Source organism: Saccostrea echinata, unplaced genomic scaffold (assembly GCF_033153115.1).
Source record: "Saccostrea echinata isolate AGI-Se365-2 ecotype Australia unplaced genomic scaffold, CSIRO_AGI_Sech_v1 ptg000001l, whole genome shotgun sequence".
NCBI classification, from domain to species: Eukaryota; Metazoa; Mollusca; class Bivalvia; order Ostreida; family Ostreidae; genus Saccostrea; species Saccostrea echinata.
Window position 1 is genome coordinate 11,819,062 of NW_026889750.1, and position 16,620 is coordinate 11,835,681.

At 34.7% G+C, this 16,620-nt stretch overlaps 1 protein-coding gene across 1 annotated transcript in view; it reads right to left on the reverse strand.

The window, feature by feature from the left end:
- LOC133185446 (methenyltetrahydrofolate synthase domain-containing protein-like) overlaps positions 1 to 16,620 on the reverse strand; it is a 119,371-nt gene that overhangs the window by 15,272 nt on the left and 87,479 nt on the right. The window contains exon 8 of the mRNA XM_061320650.1: positions 13,868 to 14,014. Coding sequence (XP_061176634.1) covers positions 13,868 to 14,014 — 147 coding nt within the window. The remainder of the gene's footprint in view (positions 1 to 13,867; positions 14,015 to 16,620) is intronic.

Genomic DNA, 16,620 nt, shown 5'->3' on the forward strand with positions numbered 1-16,620 from the left:
CGCAGTGTGCATCTATGCAAAATGTGGATCTTTTCACATACCAAAATAGACATTGAAACCTTTTTATTGACTGTAAAATGATTAAATTCTAAATATTTTGTCATGAAAAATGTGTGTATATACACTGACTCATGACATTTACCAAACTTTTTCTTAGTTTAAAAATAAAGGATTGGCTTTAAATTATCATCATTGTAAAGATGAGATTGTGCTGAAAATAAAAATACTTGGTTTTATATACTTTTACCCAATAATTTGAGAGTAATAAGAATAAATATAAAGCACTGTGATTTTTTTCTTTATTTCTGAAAATGCCTGAGTAAATGGGGTTATCACTGATGCTAGACTGCTGTGGAGATAAGGCTGCAGCAGTGGCTTGCTACGGGAGTATACAGTAACGCCTTATCTTCAAAGCTCTGGGGGGGAAAGAGTTAACACCCCCCCCCCCCAATTTATTTCAAAATAACCTTTAAAAAATATCGGCTGTCAATTTTTTAATGCTTACTAAAATAAAAACTGACTGCATGACTGTACAGACCGATTACTGATTTCTGCTGAAATCATACATTTTGGAGAATTAGGTTTCTAAATTTATTTCATATAATCATGCTATCCACGAGTTACGTTGTATTACTTTTGATGGTACTTTTTAAATATATTTAAGTAAAAGGGTTTTTGAGTTATAAATACGTCATGTAGCAGTGAAGTTTGAAATATTTTTTTTTCAGAAAATGTTCCGAATATTCGACTATCGTTCGAATAATGCAATCGAATAATCGACTAAGGAAAAAATATTTTGACATCCCTAATTTATATATATATATATATATATACAATTTTCTTTTATATTATTTTATTTTCATATACCGGGGTATATAAATATATAGCTGTCACTTCTATCCAGGGATCGCCTGTCCTATGCAATCATTTGACTTATTCCAATTGAAAAATTCTATACAATGTAACTCTATCAAGTGGTCATCTGTGTAACACGGTTAGCGGTCATCAAATTTCATGCGAAATCTCCATATTTCCTCATCTGTAGGGGCCATTTTCTCCAATCACGTGACCAAATCTAGAGTCATGCGATTCCCAATTTTTTGTTACTAATGTTAATAATTGATCTAGTGTAGCGAGATTATTAAAAAAAAAAATAAATAAAAAAATGGCCTCAATAAAACCAATTTAATTATTGGATAAGCATGTAATTATATTTAACAAACAAAACTCAATTGCAAACAAGGGTGCTATGACCAAAAAGGTTAGCAGAAGAAACAAACATTATGAGGCTTAGATAAGATGGAATTTATAAGACATACAGAAACTATATTTGAGGGAATAAAGTAATCAAAGTTGAGGGGAATTCTGTTTTTCGGTGCAGTCACAGACATATAATTTAATGGACATTAAATTTAGTGAAAAAAAATTGCAATGCTTATTTATTTCATGTAAAACTTTTTACTTATAGACTGAGTGCTGCATGTATTGTTATGTTTTTAATCAGAAAAATGGATTTCATTTGAAATAAATGTAATACAGGAGTATTTATCTTCCGTTAAAATTCTATATCCACCTACTTGGCTAACATTAAATTGCCAGAAAGGTACCTTCAAAAAATTCCAGAAATGGAGCAGATTTTTTTCTCCTGTATATTCCCTTGTAAGACTTTGATCCCCCCTGTTGTAGCCCCACCCTACCCCCAGGTGTCATGATTTGAACAAACTTGATTTTAAAGATGTGGCCTCATCTTACCCCTTGAAGTCATGATTTTAACAAACCTGAATCTACACTACTTGAGGTTGCTTCTATATCAATATGACTAGTCATGGCTTTGCTGTTCTTAAGATTTTTTCCTAAATATTCCACTGTTAAACTTTGATCACCTATTGTGGCACAGCCCTACCTCCTGAGGGTCATGTTTTGTACAAACTTGAATCTACATTACCTAGGGATGCTTCCATATAAATATGAATAATCATGGCTTTGTTGTTGAGAAGATTTTTAAAGATTTTTTCCTATATATTCCAATTTTAAAATTTGATCACCCATTATGCCCCCCCCCCCCCCCCCCCCCCCCGGGGTAATAATTTGAAGAGACTTGAATCTACACTACTTGAAGATGCTTCAAAATAAGTTTCATATTTTCTGACCCAGAGATTCTTAAGGTATGTCACTCATGAAATCAGTTATATCAAGGATTTCTTGAGTTATATTTCAGATAAGTACTCATATAGCGTGACTCAAAATCACAAAGAAAATTGTAGGTCAGTGTGCATCTTACTGAGCTACAGTACAATTACATGACGTCACCCTTCTGCACTTAAATTGTAACCCCTTGGTTAATCACTTTAACTTATTTTTTCAAATGTAATCATGGCAATAAACATAACCTTATTTTACGTAAAATAGATTGAATAAAAATCATGCAAATTAATGCACATAAATTATTGTGTGACCTTTTTGCAGTAAAAAAGTATCATCTTTGGTGTATTAAAATTCTAAATAGGCAATAAAATATTTTCTTGTATCTAACTTTTTGTGACTTAAGTGCTGATCGGTAGTAAGTATCATTTAGTTCAAAATAATGAAAGAAAAAGTTGGGGTCAGTGATGTAAATTTTGAGATGTTGGTCAAAATATGAGATTTTCAGGCAAAAAAATGTGTAAATTTTATCTTGACTTCTAAAATATATCTTCATTTCTTAGCAAAGTCTGTTGAGTGAATGTGTAAAATTTGTTCTAAAAATACAAATTGAGACCTATATTTAATATTCCTCACATATCATAACAGAAAATATTCTCGGAAGTAAAAATATGTGGGATTAAAGTTCCAAGATATTAAAGATAGGTGTCTCAAATGGCCCCTTAAAATGATTATCTTAATTTCACCTTATATATAGCTTCACTTTGCAAAGCTATACACGTGACCTTTACTCATAATTTTCAATTTGATCAAATTGCCATTAATTTAGAAATATGACATCATAAAGTTCACCTTTTCCCGCCATTTTAGCATATTTTGTATAAAACTGCTAATTTTCATGCAGTTTTTCTTCCAGAGGGGAGTAACTCTCTGACCCTGGGGCCATGAAATTCACAATTTTGGAAGAGGCATCCTTTCTCATCAGAACTATGTATTTAGTTTGTTTGCTTAATACCAAGGGGCAGAGGAGGAGATTTTCAAAGCATTAATTTATTTTCAGTATATAATAAATAAGCCCCCCTCCCCCCCCCCCTAAACCCCTGACTCAGGGGCCATGAAAATCATTTGGAAGAGGCACTCTTCCTCATCATAACTATGTACTTAATTCATTTGCTAAATACCCAGGATAGGAGGAGAAGATTTTCAAAGAATTAATGCATTTTCACTATATAATCAATAGAGCCCTGCCCTACACCAGAACCTCTGACCCAGGGGCCATGGAATTCACAATTTTGGAAGTGGCACTCTTCCTCCTCATAACTATGTTCTTAGATCATTTGCTTAATACAGTGAAACCTGTCTTATCCAACATGCTGCAGGAAATAAAATCAATGTCGTATTAGACAGTGTGTGGATTACCCAGTGTTGAATATTTCTGAGCATTATGATTAGTGTCAGTTGAATTCATACAAAAAAAAAATTTCATTAGGTTTAGAGTAAATGTGATTTTAACTGTCAAAATGGTTGCGTTGTGTGTTTCTTTGTTGTATAAGAACATACCTTCGGTTGATTAGGAATTCTTTGAGAAACAGCGTTTGTGATAGCATTAGTAAACTCTAGTTATATGATGATTTTTTTTATGGACAAAAACAGATGGAACTGCCGATCGCTTCGAGATGTAGCAATTTAATTTTTAGCATTTTACTTTCTGAAAGAAGATATTTAAGTAATTTTTTTCTACCTTCTCTTCACGGTGGCATTATTATTTATTTCTACAGTACATTTCTCTCTGATTTTTCTCCATTGTTTACTTCTCAACATAGAGTGTGCTATTAATACTGTCATGCAACTTTTCATACAAACGGGACGTAACTCTAAAACATTGTGATTGCGATTGAATTTTGATCAAACAGGTGTAATATTTTAAATGTAAAATTTAATGGGCATTTTAAAGCAGTAATTTTTGCTTCTGGCAAATCTTTTATGTGCACAGCCTCAGTTATTTCAGTGAAATCATAAATTTGATAACAACAAAAGGAATTTATTGTCTAATTTTCAAAAACTGTCCATTATTGCTTCCATAATCACTTTCAAACTCGTAATTAACTACTTTCTAAGAAGATAAATCTTGTGACCAAATGCGACTTTAATGTTACCTAGCCATCGGCTAATTATGGTACACCTGTGTAATTATGTCAGATTACCCAGGTGTAATCATAATGTTATTATCTAGTTTGATGACGAAGAAAGCGCCGGAATTTGGAATGTACAGTGGTTGGAATATACAGTGTTTTATTCTATATTTATTTTAAAGAAATTTTTAGGAATAATATGAGGTCGGAAAGTCCAGTGTGCCGGATTGTACAGTTGTCGGATTGAACAGTGGGCACTGTACCCAGGAGCAGAGGAGAAGATTTTTGAAAATTTAATGCATTTTCACTATATAATCATTAGAGCCCCACCTTAACACCAGAACCCCTAACTCAGGGGCTATGAAATTCACAATTTTGGAAGAGGCACTCTTCCTCATCATAACTTTGTACTTAGTTCATTTGCTAAATACCCAGGAGCAGAGGAGAAGATTTTCAAAGAATTAATGGATTTCCACTATATAATCATTAGAGCCCCCCCCCCCCCCCCCCCCGCACCAGAACCCCTGACCCTGGGGTCATGAATTTCACAATTTTGGTAGAGGGCTAAATGCTTATTACAATCATGCCAAAAGTTTGACTGCTTGATGTCCAGGAATAAAGAAGAAGATTTTTAAAGATTGCATTAATTTTGATGGTTTTAGCCCCACCCCTCAGGCCCCAGGGGGGCAGGGACCATGAAATTCACAAATTTTGTTCCCCTTCACCCATAGATGCCATATGCTAAAATTGGCTGAAATTGGTTCAGGGTTTCAGAGAGAGAATCTGATAAGCCAGTGCAACTTAGAGTCGGGATTAGCAGGATATGGGTTAAATGAGGATCACCAGTGACCTGTTATCAAAGACTCGCTGCAATATTAATTATAGGTTGATAAGTACGCACAAGACTCTTGCTTCTCTGACATGAACCTGAACTTGATAGGTACTGGTTAAGGAAAATAATTCTACTATAATCAATGATTTTTCCAGAGTCGGCAAATATATTTTGTTTACTATTAGAATACAGAAGTAACATTGTTTTTTTTTGTATTTATATCTTATTTATAGTCATGACTCCAGAGTTTCTTTTATACACAAAATGGATTCTGTAACATAAAATTAGGCTAGTAAATTGGTAACATTGAAGTGCAAATGGCTGTAACTTTTGAATTAGAGGATTTATCAAAAATCTGAGATACAGTTTTTAAATTCAATCTTTAATCTACCTTGAGGCAAAATGACCACTTTGAGGGGTTAAATACAAACAAGAGGCCCATGGGCCACATCACTCACCTGAGCAACTTTGGCCATGCTGTTCTGTACCAGATTTCCCACCTTGTAATACCTATTGTGGCCCCTGCACTACTTGAAAATGCTTCCACATAAGTTTCAGCTTTTCTGGCTCTGTGGTTCTTGAGAAGAAGATTTTTAAAGATTTTTCCTATATATTTCAATGTAAAACTTGGATTCCCTATTGTGCCCCCCCCCCCCTTACCCCCGGGGATCATGATTTGAACAATTTAAAAACTTTACTACCCCAGGATGCTTCCACATAAATTTCAGCTTTTCTGGTCCAGTGGTTCTTGAGAAGAAGATTTTTAAAGACTTTTCCTGTATATTTCAATGTAAAAAAAGCAAAAATCAGTTTTTCGGGGGTGGGGGGTGGGTTCGAATTTTAAACTACCTGATGATGCTTTCTTTTCAATATAACAAATGGCTTTGCTGTTCTTCAGCAGAAATTTTTTTCCATATATTCATTTGTAAAAATTGGATCCCCCATTGTGGCCCCACCCTAACTCCAGGGGCCCACATTTGAACAAATTTCATTCTACACTACCCAAAATGCCTCCATATCAATTTGACTAATCATGGCTTTTCTGTTCTTGAGAAAAAGATTTTTTCCTGTATATTTCAATGTAAAACTTAGATTCCCTATTGTGGCCCCACCATACCCCCGGGGGTCATGATTTTAACAATTTAAAATCTACACTATCCCAGAATGCTTCCACTTAAGTTTCAGCTTTTCTGGCCCAGTGGTTCTTGAGAAGAAGATTTTTTAATGACCCCACCCAAATTTTGTCTTTTCTTGATTATATCTCCTTGTAATGGGAAATGGCCCTTTATTTTAACAATTTAAACTACCCTTTACCCAAGGATACTTTGTACCAAGTTTGGTTAAAATTGGCCTGGTGGTTCTTGAGAAGTTGAAAATGTGAAAAGTTTACAGACGGACGGACGGACAGACGGCTGGACAGACAGACAGACAGACAGATGACGGGTGATCAGAAAAGCTCATTTGAGCTTTCAGCTCAGGTGAACTAAAAAGTTGATTTATAAAATATCTATGCACTAAAATTTACATTAATATTTAAATAATTTTTAAATAAACTATTAATTATTATTTAAAAGTTAGTTGTCGATTGTGGGGCAGTGGTTAAAGAGTTCGCTCTAGAGTCGTGGAGTAAGGAGTTGATTCTTACGTCGTGGGATTCGAATCCCACTGTGGGACATGGAGACTGGTCCTTTGGATGAGACTGTATTAACTGAGGTCCAGTGTTGCAGTAGGTGCAGGCAAGAAAAAGATTCCTCACTGCTCAATGGCCCTGAGTGCCTAGTATAGGTCAAAATTTGCAGCTCTCCACCGGCAAGTAGTGGCATCTCCATATGAGTAAAAAAATTCTTGAGAGGAAAGTTAAACAATAATCAAACAGATTAAAGGTTAAATTAGAATTATTAAATAGTAAATTTAACAAGCTTTCAAATGATATATACTTTTGTTATGTTATCATTGATAATGAAAAAAATACATGCAAGTTAAATTCTTGCATTTTGAAACCTTTGGTGTATCCTTAAATCAGATTTAAAATTACACAATCGCTAATTAATGCAATCTCACTTGGGATGACTCACGTACGTATACATGTACAGTTAATGTATGTATACACATGTTTTGTTTGTTTGTTTGTTTATTGTTTAAAGTCCCTCTTGAGAATTTTTCACTCATATGGAGACACCACCACTTGCTGGTGGAGAGCTACAAATTTTGACCTATACTCAGCACTCAGGGCCATTGAGCAGTGAGGTATCTTTTTCGTGCCAGCACCTACTGCAACTTGAGACCTCTGTTTATACGGTCTCATCGGAAGGACCGGTCTCCAAGTCCCACAGTGGGATTCGAACCCGTGACGTAAGGATCAACTCCTTACACCGCGACTCTAGAGCGAACACTCTAACCACTGCGCCACGTGGATGACATATGTAGTTAATGTCACATTAAGCATGAAACTAGAGTGTTCCAAGGAATGCACGTGTCGCCTGCTTTGTAGCTTCGTTAAAGGTGTAATTTACTCTAAGTGTAGTAAGCTATTTATTTACTACTAGCATGATACTTCATACAGAAACAAGAGGCCCAAGGGCCACATCACTCACCTGAGCATATTAGCTAGGAAAAAAAAAAGCAAAAATCAGTTCAGTATTGAAAAGTTTACGGGGGTAGGGGGTGGGTTTGAATTTTAAACTACCTGATGATGCTTTCTTTTCAATTTAACAAATGGCTTTGCTGTTCTTCAGCAGAAGATTTTTTTCCATATATTCATTTGTAAAAATTTGATCCCCCATTGTGGCCCCACCCTACCCCCAAGGGCCCTCATTTGAACAAATTTCATTCTACACTACCCAAGGATGCCTCCATATGAATTTGACTAATCATGGCTTTTCTATTCTTGAGAAAAAGATTTTTTCCTATATATTCCTCTGTAAACTTTAATCCCCATTGTGGCCCCACCCTACCTTCGGGGGTCATGATTTGAACAAACTTGAATCTACACTACCTGAAGATGCTTTCATATAAATATGACCAATCATGGCTCTGCTGATCTTGAGAAGAAGATTTTTAAAGTTTTTTCTATATACTCTTATGAAAAAAGTTGATCCCCCATTGTGGTCCTATCCTATCTTCTGGGGGTGGGGGTGGGGTGTGTGTCATAATTTGAACAAACTTGAATCTACACTTCCTGAGGATGCTTCCATATAAATATGACCAATCATGGCTTTACTGTTCTTAAGAAGATTTTTAAAGATATTTTCCTATTATTTCTATGTAAAACTTTGATCCCCCATCAGGGCTCGACATTAACGCTTGTCCTCATGTTCGGTACCAGTGAAAAAAAATTACGGACAAGTGAATATTGCTGGGCACTTGTCCGATTGGACAAGTGCATTTTAATGTAAAGGAGTCTCTAAATAATAAAAAGAATGACTGTTGAAAGTTAATCGGTAGTTTCAAGAAGGAAGCTGTACATAAAAACCTGTTGTTCTTAAGAAGATTTTTTTTTATATTTTCCTATATATTTCTATGTAAAACTTTGATCTCCCATTGTGGCCCCAACCTACCCCCAGGGGTCATGATTTGAACAAACTTTGATCTACACTACCTGAGGATGTTTGCACATAAGTTTCATCTTTCCTGGCCCAGTGGTTCTTGAGAAGAAGATTTTTAAATGATGCCATTATTTTTTCACTAATTCCAAATGATCTCCCCTTGAAAGAGGCGTGGTCCTTCATTTGAACGAACTTGAATCCCCTTCACCCAAGGATACTTTGTGGCAAGTTTGGTTGAATTTGGCCCAGTGCTTCTTGAGAAGAAGTCGAAAATGTGAAAAGTTTACAGACGGACGACGGACAAAATGTGATCAGAAAAGCTCACTTGAGCCTTCGGCTCAGGTGAGCTAAAAAGCATCCATGGATAGTATAAAATTGCATTAGAATCTGACAATCAAATAAAATATGATTCCCAACCCTCAGTTAAATAAATAAATTGAAATTAAATTAATTATTAATTATTTATCATTTTACATGTATAAATACTTGTTTCAAAGTCTTTACTCCAATTGTTCAGTCTACAAGATCAATTGTGGGATAGCGATCCCGATGTATTTTCATAGTCTTTAAATATCAGATTGTGTGGTAACTGAATATCATACAGTTTCAAAGTACAGTATCATGAGCTCATAAATGTATAAATGCTAATTATCAACACCCCGCCTCTTAGAATTCAAAAGACATAAGTTAAATTAAACTGTCCGCAGTATTTTTTGCAAAGTAGGTCATAGGTCAAGGCCAAGTGGATTGTAATGCTTGTATTTTTCACAATGTTTTATGACAATCACTGCACATGCTTAATAGCATATAGTTATTTCTTAAATGTCAAAAATATGCTGTATATTGGTACTATTAATTATTCTATAAAGTAGGTCAAAGGTCAAGGGTCACAAGGCCGGTAATCATGGCAATGCACAAAAGCAAGGAATATACTGTAAAAGCAGAAATATTCGTTGGGGATTAAATTTCGTTTATTTCATTGTAAACAATCATCAACGAAATTAAATCCCAGACATTTTTTTTATGACTATATATTGAATAGAGTTTCTTTTGAAACAACGAAATTTAATGCCCATGAAACCCTTTTAGATGACAATTCAATTTTATCCCCACGAAAATTTGTGTTTCTACACTATGTTGCAAAATATCAATCCTTATCTATTACAGTTCTTGAGATACAAGGTGTGACAGACAGACAGACAGACAGAAAGACACCGGGTAAAGTGATCCCTAAGTGCTGCTCTGCTCTGCAGGCGACACAAATAAGACTCTGTTGACAGTTTGCTTCAGTATCTTTCTTTTCTCTACCAGCTCTACAGACAGTTGACCAGGGGAAGTTCATTCATTAGAAACTGGGTAGCAGAAATATGGCCATATGAACAATGTTACATCCAATGTACTTTTTTATTTTATTTAAACAAGTGTTATTTAGTGCTAATGTATATTAAAGTATCTAAATAATGAAACACATTGATATAAAGCAGCATTATTCACTATTGCCAGTGGTATGAAAGGCTATATAACTAAAATCGAGGCAATTCCAGTATCTGGATGCTTCACCTATCTGGACGATTTTGACTGGGAACCACAGCATCCGGATAAATGAGGCACCACTGTACAATATTTTAAAGGATCCATAGAAGTATAAAATTAGACATAATAAACTGATGGATAAAGCTATGTTGCCCATTAGCAGGAGAAAATAGGATGATCAGGGATCAACGAAATAATTAGTCTAGTACTCAGTAACAACTCATAAAGTGGATCTACTTGCACCCAACTGTCATGAAATTCACAAATTTGAAAGAGGTACCCTTGCTCATCATAACTATGGACATAGTTTAAGATTTTCAACAAATCAATAAATTTTCACTTAAGTATCAATAGATCTCCCCCCCCCTCCCCCCCCCACCAAAACACCAGAATCTCTGACCCTGGGATCAAAAATTTGAAATTTTTTTTTGAAGAAGCACAATTGCTCATCATATTAATGCACTTTGTTTATCTACTTATTACCCAGGAGTAGAAGAGAGGATTCTAACAGAATGAATGCATTTCCAGTATATAATCAAAAGCGTCACACCCTAACACCTCAGGGGCCATGAAATTCTCAATTTTGTAAGAGCCACCCTTACTCATCACAACTATGCACTTAGTTGAAGAAGATCTTCAAAGAATTGATGCATTTTCACAAAATAATCAGTAGACCCCCAACACCAGAACCCCTTACCCAGGGTCCATTAAATTCACAATTTCGGAAAATCACCCATGTTTACCATAACTATGCACTTCGTTTGTTTAATACCTAGAAGAGAAGATTTTCCAAGAAATAATGTATTTTCACTATATAGTCAATAGAGCCCCCCTCTCCAAATTCCAGAAAGCCTGACCCTGAGCCCACATATTTCACAAATTTTGGAAGAAGCACCCTTACTCATTATAACCATGCACTTTTTATCTGCTTAATACCCAGGCGCAGAGAAGATTTTTTTAAAAAGAGAAAAAAAGCATTTTTACTATACAATCAATAGAGCCCCACCCTAACACCAAAACCTCTAACCCAGGGGGCATGAAACTCCTGAAATACTGGAAGAAGTAGCCTTGCTCGTCACAACTATACATTTAGCTTCATTGTTTTATAACAACGAGAAGATAAGAATATTGACAAAGAAAGTATGCTTTTTTACTATATAACTAAGCCCCCCCCCCCCCCCTTCACCAGAACCCTTACCTCTTGGGCCATGAATTTCATAATTCTGGAAGAGACATCCTTGTTTATCACAACCATGCTCTTAGTTTGTTTACATAATACCCAGGAGCAGAGAAAAAGATTTTCAAACAAAAAAAATGCATTTTCACTATATATAATCAATAGAGCCATGCCCTAACACCAGAACTAATTAAAATACCCAGGGGCCATGAAATTCTCAATTTTGGAAGAGGCACCCTTGCTCAATATAACTATGGACTTTCTTTGTTTAATACCCAGGGACAGAGAAGAAGATTTTCAAAGAAATAATGCATTTTCACTATATAGCAAATAAAGCCCTCTCCCTAACATCAGAACCCCTGACCCTGGGGCCACAGATTTCACAAAATTTGGAGGAAGCACCCTTGCTTATTATAACTATGCACTTTGTATAATTAGCTTTAATTATATTACACAATATCAATGATTAGTTTTATTAGCTTTATTTAAATTATACAATATTAAATTAGTTTTAAATTTAATGCCCAATTCCCAAGAGATAAAGATAACATCTGCTTGATCAGAGATGCTCTACCAGTTATCTCCTCACACTATACTCATTAATTTCTCTCTAATTGGACATGCAATTTTCTGTTATCAAAATTCTCCTACACCAGAGCTTGATAATTACACCCATGTGAGAGGTGGAATTTTTCTTATAACATTAATGTTTGTTATAGATTGCTGTAAAATATATATTGAAAAAATAAGTATTTTCTTGATTTAACATTGTTTTAATAAGGATACTGCAATACTCTTACATTTTTTTGGATTGTGTAATTTAATATTAAAAAGATGTAGTTTTTTTGAAAAATAGATACCATATGCAAAAATTGCTTGAAATTGGGTCAGCTGTTCCAGAGAAGAAGCAGAAAATGTTCAGGTGTTCACACAAGCAAGCTCATGCATCTGTACAGCCAACTAATGCAAATAATAACCAATACAAGTTCAAAAACCCTATAATATTCTGCCTTTCAACTGACAAAATGTTTTCAACATTTTTTAAAAATAAAAATTTGAGAGTTAATCAAGGCACCATGGAATTGATATCAGCTTATTAGGTTCCTTCTCCCTTACTATACTATATACCAGTTTTTGCTCAGATTGTCTCAAGACCCTGTGATATGGTGCATCAAAATTCATGTAGGCTTGGTAAAATTAGTTTGCAAATAAAGGCAATTGTTGAAATAAGAAGCCCATGGGCCACAATGCTCACCTGAACACTTTGGCCCTGCTGCTCTTCATCAGACCCCCCACCAATACATACATGTAATCTTATGTAAAATTTTAAAGCTTTTTGTGTGTGTGTGTGTGTGTGTATATATATATATATATATATATATATATATATATATATATATATATATATATATATATATATATATATATATATATATATATATATATATATATACATATATATATATAAATAATGTCTTTGCTGTTCTTGAGAAAAAGGTTTTGAAGATCTTTTCTTATAAATACCTATGTAAAACTATGATCATCTACTGGGCCCCACTCTACTTCTGGGGTTCAATATTTTAACAAATTTGAATATATACCACCTGAGGATGCTTCCACATTAATGCAATTCATCATGGTTTTGCTGTTTTTAAGAAGGGGTTTTTAAAAAGATTTTTTCCTGTATAATCCTATGTAAAAATTGGATTGCCTTTTGTTGCCCCATCTTACTCCTGGGGGCCATGATTTGAACAAACTTCAATCTACACTACTTGAGGATGCTTCCATGTAAATATGACTCTTCATGGCTTCCCTGTTCTTGAGATTTAAAAAAATGTTTTCATATATATTCCTATATAAAACTTGATTCCCTATTCTTGCCCCACCCTTCCCCCGGGAGACATGATTTGAACAATTTAAACTACCTCAGGAAGATTCCACATAAATTTCACCTTTTCTGATGTAGTAGATCTTGAAAAGAAGATTTTAAAACTATTTTCCTATATGTTTCAATGAAAAAATTTGATTCCACATTGTGACCCCACCCTACCCCTGGGGGGGGGGGGGATGATTTGAACAATATACAATTTACAATACCTCAGAAAGCTTCAACACAAGTTTCACTTTTTCTGCTGCAGTGGTTCTTAAGAAGATTATTAAACATTTTTCTAATATAATTCAATGTAAAACTTTGATTCCCTATTGTGGCCCCATCCTACCCCTGGGAGACATGATTTGAACAATTTACAATCTACACTACCTCCAGAAGTTCTCACATAAATTTCACTTTTTCCAGTGCAGTGGGTTTTTTTTGTACCAACTTTGGTTTAAATTGAACCAGTGTTCTTAAGAAGAAGTTGAAAATGTAAAAAGTTTAGAGAAGGACAAGACAAACGGACTGTGGACATTTAGTGATCAGAAAAGCTCACTTGAGCTCTCAGCTCAGGTGAGCTAAAAATATGTTGTGGAGACTGTGATAAGGGGCATAATGTTGATTAAAGAATACCTTTGACGTGGCTTTTCATCCCCAGCTTCCTCCCCATTTTGCATATACTCTTCTCGATCTTCCTCAGTTTCTCTCCTCTCCCTGTATGGTCCACCTCCTCTACGGCTGCCACGGTACCTCCTAAATCTACCTCCTCTTCCACGGTACCTATAGAAAGTAATCAACAATTTAATTAAAGCAAGGTCAAGGTCAAAGGAAATGTAAAAAAAAAATCTTGATGCAGTTGAATAGCTCTCATCAGTATGTATCAGCATATGAAGTTTGATAAAAGTACCTTGAGTAGTTTGCTCAAAATTGACCTAAAAACACAGTGTCTAAAGGACAGAAGGACAGAGGGACAGAAGACAGACATGACAAACACTATATGCCCTGGCCAAAATCATGGTAGGGCATAAAAAAGTTGATGTAGTTGAATAGCTCTCATCAATATTTATCAGCATATGAAGTTTGGTAAATATATCTTTTGTGAAAATTAGCTAAACACAAATTTAAGAAAAGTGATATCAAGGTCAAAGGAAAGGTCAAATTCAAAATATCTTCATGAAGTTGAATACTTCTCATCAGTATGTATAAGCATATTATAAGGTTACTAAAAATATCTTGAATAGTTTCTTTGAAACTGAGCTAAAAACTAATTATAGACTAAATGTGTCTTAACACCACGAATGCCCCCAGAGATAGCCATTTTTAAATCTTTTCCAAGTTCAAGGAGGATAACTATAAAAAATCAAATTCAAATTTGACTGTATTTTCTGGTAAAATACCTGCATATGCAATTTCAATCTTACAAAAGAAAGCAATCCCTACAAAAGTTAGAGAGCAGGAACTGAAAATTTCTTATTTTGTTTTGAAGTTCAAGATTGATAACTCTGTCAAAAATCATTCAACCCCAACTAAATTCAAACTTGACCTGTATTTTCTGGTAAAATACCTGCATATGCAATTTCAAACTTAATATCAATATATGCAACCAATATTATACACCATTATACCAATATCCCTACAAAAGTAAGAGAGCGGAAACTGAAAATTTCTTATTTTTTCTAAGTTCAAGAGGGATAACTCTGTCAAAAATCATCAGACCACAACCAAATTCAAACCTGACCTGTGTTTTCTGGTAAAATACCTGCATATGCATTTTCAACCTAATACATACATCCCTAAAAAAGTTAGAGAGCAGAAACTGAAAAATTCTTTTTTTTTCTAAGTTCTAGAGGGTTAACTCTGTCAAAAATCATTGGATCATGACCAAATTTAAACTTGACCTGTATTTTCTGGTAAAATACCTGCACATGCACCTACAAAAGTTAGAGAGTGGAAACTGTGTGCAATTGTTGCCGAGATAATGAACAGAAAAGTCAATGATGACGGAATGATGGAACAGGGTAACACTATATGCCCCCGGCCATTTTTTGGCGGGGGAATAAAAAGCGAGGTTAAAGTAAAAAAATGTTGATGCAGTTTGTAATAATCACTATTACACTCGTACCTCTAATTTGAATTTCCTGTTTTTTCCCCCATCTATCCAAAATCCCTTGCAACATAGCTTAGCCGAGCAGAACAATTGAGACCTGGCAGATAAGCGTAGCTGCAAATGCAGTTCTATAGTTGAAGCAGCTGGTACATATGTAAGTAGAGCCATACAAGCAATATTTTGACTTTAGCACGGAGACAGGTCTGTGGTCAGTATTTACTTATGATGTTATTAATTTTTGTTATGTAAATAGTTCAGTTTTAAGGCAAATTTATTTTCGAATACATATTCGTTCTTATTTCTGAACTTGGCCAGCTCTCACCATTTTTACCTGTTGTTCACTCAGGTATGATGGTTGGCAAGTGTTCGAATGTTTTTTTATTTGTTTGTTGTTTAACCTCCCTCTTGAGAATTTTTTTACTCATATGGAGATGCCACCACTTGCTGGTGGAGGGCTGCAAATTTATACCTATACGCGGTACTCAGGGCTATTGAGCAATGAGGGATCTTTTTCTTGCCAACACCTACTGTGACATGGGCAGTGCTCCAAGTCACACTTGCTTTCTGGTTGCTAAATGGCAACCTAAAAAATTTTTCTGGTCACCATTTCAGAATTTCTGGTCGCCAACAACAAATATTTCATTCGCCATGACAAAAATATTTTGTGAATAACACTAGTAAAACAAGGAATAAACATCCATATATGTATTATGTCTTTATTAAATCAAAGATTACTTATTACTAAGACTAGAAACAATTTGTTAGGTTGAAGGAAATATTTCTATTAAATACAACCAACCTTATGGTTGTAAAGTACACAGAGGAACACAAGAAAAATTCAAAGATAACAGCTGTTTGTCATGTTTACTTATTACTACATATTGTGGTTTCATCATTATCCCCCCCCCCCCCTTTTCCCATCAGATTGACTTTATAAACGAATTTTATCATTTTAAGAATATTTAAAAAAAGAGGAAGAAATACCTTTTCATAATTATCTTGACTTTTTGTGTAAAAATGTTTTAATGTTCTGCAGAGAGATAAACAAACAACTCATAGATATGTCAATGCAGTGCGTATACCAATCATTGATATTACCCCAAGGGATGATAATCAGACATAAAGGTGTTATTCCAAAACAATATAAGGGTCAAACCCCCATTATCACCTGCACAATGAAAAGAACAAATTATTGTTAAATAAAAATTCCAATAGAAATAATTAATTACTCCGTTCAAAACAAATTCATACATCTCAGTCGCTAAAACGCGAGTTAGTT